The sequence below is a fragment of the Grammomys surdaster genome, unplaced genomic scaffold, assembly GCF_004785775.1.
Source record: "Grammomys surdaster isolate TR1022 unplaced genomic scaffold, NIH_TR_1.0 192, whole genome shotgun sequence".
Taxonomy (NCBI): domain Eukaryota; kingdom Metazoa; phylum Chordata; class Mammalia; order Rodentia; family Muridae; genus Grammomys; species Grammomys surdaster.
The window spans coordinates 505,898-515,797 of NW_021604637.1; the positions used below are offsets into that span (position 1 = coordinate 505,898).

Here is a 9,900-nt window from a genome sequence, read left to right on the forward strand (position 1 = left end):
TCTTTCTTTCTTTCTTTCTTTCTTTCTTTCTTTCTTTCTTTCTTTCTTTCTTTCTTTCTTTCTTTTTTTGTAGCTGACACATATGGGTGTAAATCCCCTAGAAGCTGACGAATTCATCCGTGACGAAGACAGAACAGATATTGAATTAATTGTCTATGACTCCTGGAAAATATCAGGCAAAACAGCAGAAAACATCTTTAATAAAACCCATACATTCCACTTTCTGTAAGATTATCTTCAAAAATTCAACAGACTAGCCATAATCATAATTTGTAAACCTTAAACTATTTTTATGTAGTGACGAAGATTTTTAAGTAGTAAGGAAGTCACAGTCATGAAGCCATTGTTCAGAGACTCCCCAGACTTGAACAGAAGTCCGTAAGTGTGACTGGAGTCAACAGGTCTCTGTCCTCTCTTAGCAAGAAACGTCATAGCGCAGGATCTTACCATGGTGCTCTCTTGGCTAGGTGGTTTTCTAGTTCAGAGATTTTGAGGTTTGTAGCGTGTTTCTGAATCTGTTTATCATATCTGAAATCTTCATCATGCAGGAGGATGAAGGCTCAGGGTGAGATTATCTTTCAATTATGGCAGTTTATTATTTATTAGAGCATCCTTTTGCATGATCACTCACTGTATTTGAAGACTGTTTAACCAGCTCATTGTCTGGACTTAAGAAATAAAGTGGCTAATCTAGTATTGTGACTGAAAACCAAGGATGGCTTTTGCTGGTTCTTTTAAGGTAGCCTACATGTGTACAGCTCCTCTTCTGCAGTAGGTCCTCTCCCTGGGGCAGCTGTCCAGTGTGGTCTAGTCCTTTTTCCCCATACCTCCAGGATACTGGTCTCTAATTCCTTTAAGCCTGAGATTGGTAGAGTCTGTATCAGAGTGATTTGTGGAGTTGGGTTGTAGTAGGGCTAGGTCCTGGCCCGGGCATCTGTACCATACCTCTGACAATTGAGATGCCCAGAACTATTGTATAAACTATACACATTTTTTAAGACCACACTTTTTTATTGTGTAATAAAATCCAAGTGTGTTTTTGTTCAGTGTTAATCTCTGTCTTAAGTTCTGGCATCTAAAGGGAAAGCCTTAGCCTTTGTCCTCATCCAGCCCAATTTCTAGCCATATGAATTGTTCACAACTCTGTCCCATACTTGTGTTGCCTGGTCCTCTGATGTACATTCCCTCTTCTTTCTGGTGAGCTTTTCTCACCCACTGGTCCTAACTTGGAAGCCTCCAGTAACTTTTCCCTAGGGGATATCAGCAAATGATCAGATTTCCCAACTGGATCTTGTCTGTGATTGGGTAGATATTTCTGCCAAAAGACTCTCTTAACACTACAGTATAGGAGCTATCACATTGAGGTAATGTGCAGATTAATCTCACTCCATCTGTACGTTCGTCTCAAATATATCAAGGAAATGGGACTAGTTTCTAGGGACCTTGAGCTGTACATGATACATGTATTACTGCAGCTGAAGGCTGTTTTAGGATTAGTTTTTGTTGTTTGCTGTTCGGTTTTTTTTTTTTGGGGTGGGGGGAAGGATAGAGTCTTAAGAGAATCCCATCATTATGCTGGGTGTCTTCAATTGTCTTCAGCTGTGAGCCACTATGCTGGCATACCTAGACCTGTGCTCATCTTTCTGAGCAGTTAGCTCTAACCAGATGTGGTGGTCACTCCTTTAATCCCAGCACTTGGGAGGCAGAGGTAGGCAGATGTGACGACAGTTAAGAGGCTAGTTGGGAGGACTCCACACATACTTTCAGTGGCTTGCTGTAGTCTAGAGCACCAGGAAAGTGTTAGAGAGGGCATCTGAGTGACAAACTCAAGTTCTTGTCAAAACATAAATGGCGCAGACAAGATGTGACAACCTGAATCTCTGTCACTAATTTGACTACACTACAGCAGCAGCTTTTATTTAGTCAGGGAAGTGGGGTTGTTTACAAAAGAAACAGAAAAGACATGAAAGCATATTTTTCACTAGGTTGGGTTCAATACATGGAGACTTCCCTGTGCCAAAGCCACGAAGTGACCGTCCAAGACAGCCTCGCATGATAGAAGAGCAGCGGGCAATGCCTGCTCAGGTTTGTTTTTCAGATATTATTTTTTAGACTAACTTATATTTAATACACGTGAGGTTGGGTGTTGGTGGAGTTGGGGCCAGCTTTGCTTACATACAGAGTTCTAGGTCAGGCCAGCTGGAGCTACATAGTAACACCCTGACTCCATTTTAAAAAAGTCTCTAAGTGTGATGGTCTAGAGTCAGGTTCTTGTCATTCAAACGTTTTATTTCAAATGTCTCTTAATGTGTTGTTGGATTGTTCACTTTCACTTATTTGTATGGTTTTAGTCAGTTCTTCCAAACCAGAGTTTCTCAACCTTAGTGCTGTCAGCCCTTAGGGCTGGATGATTCCTATTGTGAGGGAACTGTCCTGGGCATTGTTAAGATGTTTAGAATTCCTGCCTCAGCCTGGCAGTGGTGGCGCACGCCTTTAATCCCAGCACTTGGGAGGCAGAGGCAGGCGGATTTCTGAGTTCGAGGCCAGCCTGGTCTACTGAGTGAGTTCCAGGACAGCCAGGGCTACACAGAGAAACCCTGTCTTGAAAAAAAAAAACAGAAAAGAATTCTTGCCTCTACTCATTAGATACTAAAAGCACCACACCAGCTATAACCAAAATTGTCTCCAATATTGATCCCATGGGACAAGATCATGTCCACTCGAGAACTACTGTCCTAAACCTTTGGTTGTGACTTTGTTTAATCTGAAGAGCAGCTGAGCTAGCTGTTTGGTGGCGTTGTCCATCTACTAAGAATATAAGGATATTACTGAAATGAGAAAACTTTTTTTTGTTGTTGTTTTGTTTGTTTTTTGAGACAGGGTTTCTCTGTGTAGCCCTGGCTGTCCTTGAACTCCCTCTGTAGACCAGGCTGGCCTCGAACTCAGAAATCCGCCTGCCTCTGCCTCCCAAGTGCTGGGATTAAAGATGTGCACCACCACTGCCCGGCTGAAAACTTTTTTTTATAATGTAAAGTTTAAGATATGTACTTTAAGACATAGCAAGCCCAACCAGAACTTGGAGGTTTGGATGTGCAACAGAGAAGGAAAGATTGTTAACTGCCGTGTGCCGGGTGGGTGAGCCTGTTGATGATTTGTTTTCCAGTTGAAGTGCATGGAAGAATCTCATCAAGAAGCAACTGAGAAAGAAGTAGAGAGGATCTTGGGATTGTTGCAGACATACTTTCGAGAAGACCGTAAGTATGGCGCCAGGTTAAAAAGTGCTGTCCATGGTGTTTATCGGGCGTGTCACTTTCTACAAGGTGATTTTACCTAAAAGGCATTTTCAAATGCATACATTTGAGTCATTGTGACTCTTTCCTGTTTTTCTTTTTTAAAGTAGCTATTGTCCAGACTGGCCAGTAGTTTAGGCTGGCCTCAAATTCAATGGGAGTCTGCGTGCCTTAGCTTCTTGAGTGCAGGAATTACAGGCAGAAGATAAAACACCTGTCTCACTCTTTTTTTGTTAAATGTATTTATGAAGCTTTTCCTCCTTAATACCTCATGTGATATTGATTAGGTCACTATTTTTTTTTTCAAAGAAAGATTTGTTATTTTTATTTTATGTGTGTGGGTGTTTTGCTTGCCTGTATGTCTGTGTATAACATACATGCTTGTTCCTGTGTTCTTAACCTCGGAGGCTTGTTGCCAGCCCCGATAAAAGTATCTACCTCCCTCATGTAGGCCACTTGTCAAACAGGTACCTGCTTTAGCAGTGTTTTCTGTTTATTTTGTGTAAATATACATGTTGTTAGTTTTTCGGGGGGAGAGGTACTTTTATTTTTCTTTTCTTTTTTCCATTCTAATCATGATACACACTTTCTGTGGTATGGCTTTTCCCTGTAGTCATTGTTTGACATCATACAACTTGCTCTTATTCTTTTCAGGGTTTCCCATGGTATGGCTGTATCAAAATATAGTTAATAATCCACTGGAAAGATTCTTTGTTGCATTTTCCTGTAGTACAAACCCCTGAAGTGGGATCTTTGCATGACTTGGTGTGTTTGAGCCACTATCTCTGAGGGTGGCTCTTTGGATGACTGTCAGGTCAGTTATCTTTATTTTAATGGAAAAGCCAAACTGACCTTCAGAACAGTTTGCTCCCCAGAGCAGGAGGCCTGTGTGTGCCTTTTTGTCTCTGGTGAATGTTAGGGCATAGACCTTGTTCTGAAATAGTTTTTTTTGTGTGTTGAAGATTGTCTTTTTCCTTTTTCTACAGCTGATACTCCAATGTCCTTCTTTGATTTCGTGGTTGATCCACATTCTTTCCCCCGTACAGTGGAAAACATCTTTCATGTTTCCTTCATCATACGGGTAAGGCTTTAGATTTCTCTAACATCTTAGATGTTTTTAAAATGATACACAGCTGATAGAGGTTTTTGTCCATTATAGCAGAATGTTAATTGGTATGCTAGGTAAACTAAAATTTATGAGTTGCTTTTAGTTTTTAAAATCACAAGGTAAGCATTACCAATCTGAAATTCACAACTCCTGAAGCAGGACTGTTAAAATGAGTTTGAAGTTACCTTCTGGAAGCAGAAGGTGTATATGGAGCAAAAATGAATTTAATTAAATAGATTAGGTTCCCGATTCCAAGATACCTCATTGCATCTATGCAGATAGTTCCATATTCCCCCAAATTTGAAATACTTATAGCTCTAAGTATAATGGTAAAGCTTAAATATGAAACTATTACAATATGGTAACATTCCTGAAGTCTTCATGCTATATAAAAATAAGCTTGCCAGGTGGTGATGGCGTATGCTTTTAGTCTCAGCACTCAGGAGGCAGAGGCAGGCAGATCTCTGTGAGTTCAAGGCCAGTCTGGTCTACAGAGTGAGTTCCAGGACATCCAGGACCACACAGAGATTCTCCCGATGATAGGGAGTGAGACAGAAAGAAAGAACTTATTCTCAAGAAACAAGACACCAAAGAAGCAGGAGGAGGGGACAGTCTCACGTCTCTCATGTAATGATAATAATAATGTATAAGCAATAAAGTTAATGCGGCAAAACGGCTGGCGAGTGTGGATAAAGGGTCTGTGGGAGGGTTTACAGTGGTTGTGTAGCTCGTTAAGTGTGGAACATTTACACATCATTAAAAGGAACCCCTTTCACTGTGCTAAAGATTTGAATTAAGACTCGAGCCTTACATCATGTTGCATTCCTGAACGTGTAAGATAAATTTGTTTTTTAAATTTAGACAAAAGCTTGTATTTACCCTTGTACTCTGTCAAACAACAGAGGCATGTTTGCCAGTGGTCCCAGTGACAGAATAATGCATATTAAAATGTGGAGTATGTGTAATAGAATGCATAAATCAGTTAAAGAAGAAGGTGGTTGCTCCCGAGAGTTTCTCAGGGGAGAAGACTGCTGAGTTGGCACAGTGGGTAAAAACTCCGCAGGAGCCACATGGTGCAAGGAGAGAATCAACTTCACAGGTTGTCCTCTGATTTCCGTGAGTCTAGCATAGTGCTGGCCATTCCTCCAAGGAAGAGCGTGGTAATAATAGAAACAAAGTCTGTCTGGAATCTGCGTCTAGTGAAAGTCAATTAGAAATGTGAGCAGTGCCAGGCGGTGGTGGCGCACGCCTTTAATCCCAGCACTCGGGAGGCGGAGGCAGGCGGATTTCTGAGTTCGAGGCCAGCCTGGTCTACAGAGTGAGTTCCAGGACAGCCCGGGCTATACAGAGAAACCCTGTCTCGAAAAACCAAAAAAAAAAAAAGAAAAAAAGAAATGTGAGCAGTAATCTTTGTAACGGACGACGTGATAAAGTCCTGTCTGAGACGTAGGGTACATTTTGGCTATCCGAAGTAGAGAGTTTTCTAACTATTTTCATGCAGTAGATTTTGGTGTTTGCTTAAAACCATGTTTTTGTTTTAGGATGGTTTTGCAAGAATAAGACTTGACCAAGACCGACTGCCAATAATAGGTAATTATACTCTGTTCATAGAAATTAGTTTTAGAACATATTAGAGTTGGGGCTGGAGAAAAGGCTCAGCAGTAAGAGCACTGGCTGCTCTTCCAAAGGTCCTGAGTTCAGTTCCCAGCAACCACATGGTGGCTCACAACCATCCGTAATGGGATTGGATATATCTGAAGACAGTGACAATGTACTCACATACATAAGATAAACAAAATTAAAAAAAAAACTTTCCAAAATAATTAGAGTTTATTAAATGCATTTTATTTTGCTAAATGTAAGGTCTTTCATTTTTCTTTTCTTCTCCCACCCCTGGCTCATCTCCCCCAAATGGCCCAGGCTAGCCTGAAATTTCTTTTGTAGTCTAGGCTGGCCTTAAACTCTCAATCTTCCTACTCAGTCTTGGTGCTGGAATTCAAAGCTTCTGGGTTTTTGTTGTGTTTTTGTTTTGAGTTTTTTTGTTTGTTTGTTTGTTTGTTTGTTTTGAGACAGGGTCTGTCTCCATAGCCCTGGCTGTCCAGGAACTTACTATGTAGACCAGACAGACCTGATACTCACAGTCATCTACCTGCCTCTGTCTCCCAAGTGCCAGTGATGAAAGGCTTCTGCCACTATACCTTTTTTTTTTTTTTTCTGTTACTAAGATGGCCTCACCATGTGTCCCTGGCTAGCCTAGAACTTGCTCTGTAGAACACACTGGCTTTGAACTCAAAGAGATCCACTTGTTTATGCCTTCTGCGTATTGGGATCAAAAGCATGTGCCATCATGCCTGATAAGTTCCCATTTTAATTAGATTCATATAAACAAAATATATCTCTCCTAGTTAACTGAAAATTCTGAAAATAGGGTGGTTTTAAAACCGTCTTTTTAAAGATTAACAAAATGATAAATCCTCCTAACTTTTAATGTTTATAATTTTTGTTGTTTCCTTCTTTCTGACCACCATGTGTCCGTGTTACCAGCGCCTTCCCTCTTAGGTTCTGCATTTTTCACTCTTACCTGCATACAGTCTCTCTCTCTCTCTCTCTCTCATGCCCTTCTGAAGTCCCTTGTGGAGAACTAAGGACTTCCATTGCAGTTGTTACGTGCTCTCAGCTTCATCGTGGACTCACTAAGGTTTAGCTAAGTGCCAAGTGCACAGACATGTGAAAATGTTTAGAAAAAGACACCATGATGAATGTGGAAATCAGCGGTTTACTTGGTATGCTACTAAACTGCTTGTGGTACATGACATCCTAGGAAGTACATACAAGTATCTTCTCAGTACCAACTTCAGTCTTATGATGAATTGCTGTTCAAGTTACCTGTCCTGATTGATAACGTTTGAAATCTTTGTCTTTTAAACAGAGCCAGTGATTAATGAAGAAAATGAGGGAATTGACCAAAACATTCAAATTAGGAGTCAAGGAATTATAGCTTTGAGTTATCATGACTGGGAGGTAAGGCCCTGCAGGTCACCCCAATGTGGTTCTGATCTGAACTTCCCTTTGCTACGAATCCACTGCCTAAATGTTCATTTCTGAACAGGAGATTGTGAAGACTTTTGAGATTTCTGAGCCTGTGATCTCTCTGAGTCAGAGCCAGAAGCGGTTAAGTGCCTGATGCCAGCTTGAAGGTAACATTTCCTATAAGACAGCCACAGTTGTATAAAATTTTATTAGGCAGCCGAAGCCTTAGTAGTTCCTCATTCCCGTGACATCTGGAGTTTGTCTCCCTCTAGCGTCCAAGTCCTGAACTGTGTAACTGGAAAAGGCAGACAGGAGCTTGAGACCTGCTACTGTGGTGTTCTTGAGATCTATAGATGAAAGAGCAGGGCAGGAGGATTCTTTGTGGGTTTGTTTTCACTAATGATAAGTAAGTGAAATACAGAGACCTCCCCAGTGTTGTGACTACACAAAGCAGAAAAGGAAGATGGGGATAGAATTCCCTCAGAGGAATGCTAGTAAATATACATTTCAGAAATGAATTATGCTATGAAAAAAAAACCCATTTTTACAAAGGTGGATATTTCTCGAAAAAAATCTTAGTAACAGCAAAGTGGTATTCTGTCCTGAAGACAGCAATGGGTGGAATCAACCTTGAATCTGTTGGCCCTGCCCCTTGATTTTAAAACCTTGTGGGGTCACTTCATTTTACACATTTATTTTCTTTATCTGTACGTTTGTTTATAAAATAACTAGATAATCACTTTAGCTTCATTTTTTTCTAATTTTGAGAAAATGAGCTTTTAAAGTACATTATATAAACTCAGTGTGTATTTCAATTAACTGAACTTTTGTCCCAGAGAGCTTACCTCTGTCAGACTGTCTTGAGGGAAGGGGAGCTAACTCTATGAGGAGTGCAGCAGTTTAACCTGGTCCTACTCAGTGGCGAGGGGCTGGTCACTAAATTGCATTTCTGTGTATAACGTGAGCTTTGGTTTATCTGCTATTAATCTTCCCTCTTTTTTATTTTTATTTTTTAGAACTGAAGGCAATAGTGAAATCCTGAAAGGAAAGCAGCATGTATTGTATATATGTATGATTAAATGTTTTTAAAGATGAAGATTTGTTTTTAGTAAGGCGTAGCTTTTGATAGTCATTGGATTTGTCATGGTTGTCTTTGATTAAAGGAAATCCACTGCCGTGTTCACAAACGATTGTCTTTATTGTCTCTGGGAGTGTGTGCTGGGGAGTGGGGTCCTCTTTTTTTCTAGTCCTGTCCCAATAAAAGTTTTACTTAGGATGTTAGTACCTGATAACACAGTGCTTTTTATGTCACTTTAGTTGTAAAGTTAACTGGCCAGGCCAAGAGATAGGTTGTGCCAGATGAAAATTTTTTTTTTCTTTTGTAGGTTAAAAATGGTTAAATATTTTTGACGTGGCTTGGCCTATGCTTTACACCCAAGGAGCTATTACATCGTCTGGCAAGTCATGCTGGATGATGCCCCTAGCAGTGCCAAGTGTCGGTCTATTCTGCTGCGTGTTCCTCTGCTCTGCTCATCCATGTTGGACTTTCTAGTTGGCCCTTGATGTTTTCTGGATTCCTTCTCCCAAACTTTCTGCTTTAAGTCTCTCCCTCTTATTTCAGGTACTCTTTCAGCAGAAGGCTCTGGATTCAAGTTCTTTCTGTCTCCTAGGAGACTGCCCTAGCAGCCATCCCTTCTACTTTGGGGATTACCCTTCACCATACTTCTCTCTTAAAAAAAAAAAATTCTATGATTTTTGATTAGGCTGTGTCTTACTTTTAATAAGACTCACTTGGTGACTGGAGAGATGGCTCAGTGAGTGAACATTTCATACCCACGTTAAAGTGGAAGGAGAGAATCAGTTCTACAACTCTGGCTCCCACCTGTATGCTGTGTGATGTGGCCCCTCCCCATGATCTTCCTACATAAGTAATACATAAGAATTTAGTAGGAATCACTTGGAAATCTGTCCACTTTCAAACCCTGGTGGAGGAGTTCCTCCTTTCCTGGGTCTCCTGAGTCTGTGTCATGCTACTTTTACTAATTCCTTTCCAAGTGAGCTCTAATGGATAATGCTGTGTATTTGATGAGAACTTTTGTACCTCATTCATTCTTTTTTTTTTAAAAAAAAATATTTATTTTATGTATATGAGTACACTGTAGCTGTCTTTAGACACACCAGAAGAGAGCATCGGATCTCATTATAGATGGTTGTGAGCCACCATGTGGTTGCTGGGAATTGAACTCAGAACCTCAGGAAGAAGAGTCAGTGTTCTTAACTGCTGAGCCATCTCTCCATCCCACCTCAATCATTCTTGATTGATGTCTGTCTCTCCCTGGTTCCCTCCTGATGTTTTACTCTGGTGCTTTATATGATAATTCATATATATTGGCAATAGTCCCAAAACCTTTTTTGTGCCTAAACTTCAAGAGGCTAGATCTACATTACCTGATTATTGGTCAGCTTATGGAC

At 40.6% G+C, this 9,900-nt stretch overlaps 1 protein-coding gene across 1 annotated transcript in view; it reads left to right on the plus strand.

The window, feature by feature from the left end:
* Window positions 1-8,615, plus strand: part of Nsmce4a (NSE4 homolog A, SMC5-SMC6 complex component) — a 14,592-nt gene extending 5,977 nt beyond the window's left edge. The window contains exons 4-11 of the mRNA XM_028769416.1: window positions 74-225; window positions 1,986-2,085; window positions 3,164-3,254; window positions 4,277-4,371; window positions 5,940-5,988; window positions 7,328-7,419; window positions 7,508-7,595; window positions 8,445-8,615. Coding sequence (XP_028625249.1) covers window positions 74-225; window positions 1,986-2,085; window positions 3,164-3,254; window positions 4,277-4,371; window positions 5,940-5,988; window positions 7,328-7,419; window positions 7,508-7,582 — 654 coding nt within the window. The 3' untranslated portion in view covers window positions 7,583-7,595; window positions 8,445-8,615. The remainder of the gene's footprint in view (window positions 1-73; window positions 226-1,985; window positions 2,086-3,163; window positions 3,255-4,276; window positions 4,372-5,939; window positions 5,989-7,327; window positions 7,420-7,507; window positions 7,596-8,444) is intronic.
* The last annotated feature ends 1,285 nt before the right edge of the window (window positions 8,616-9,900 follow it).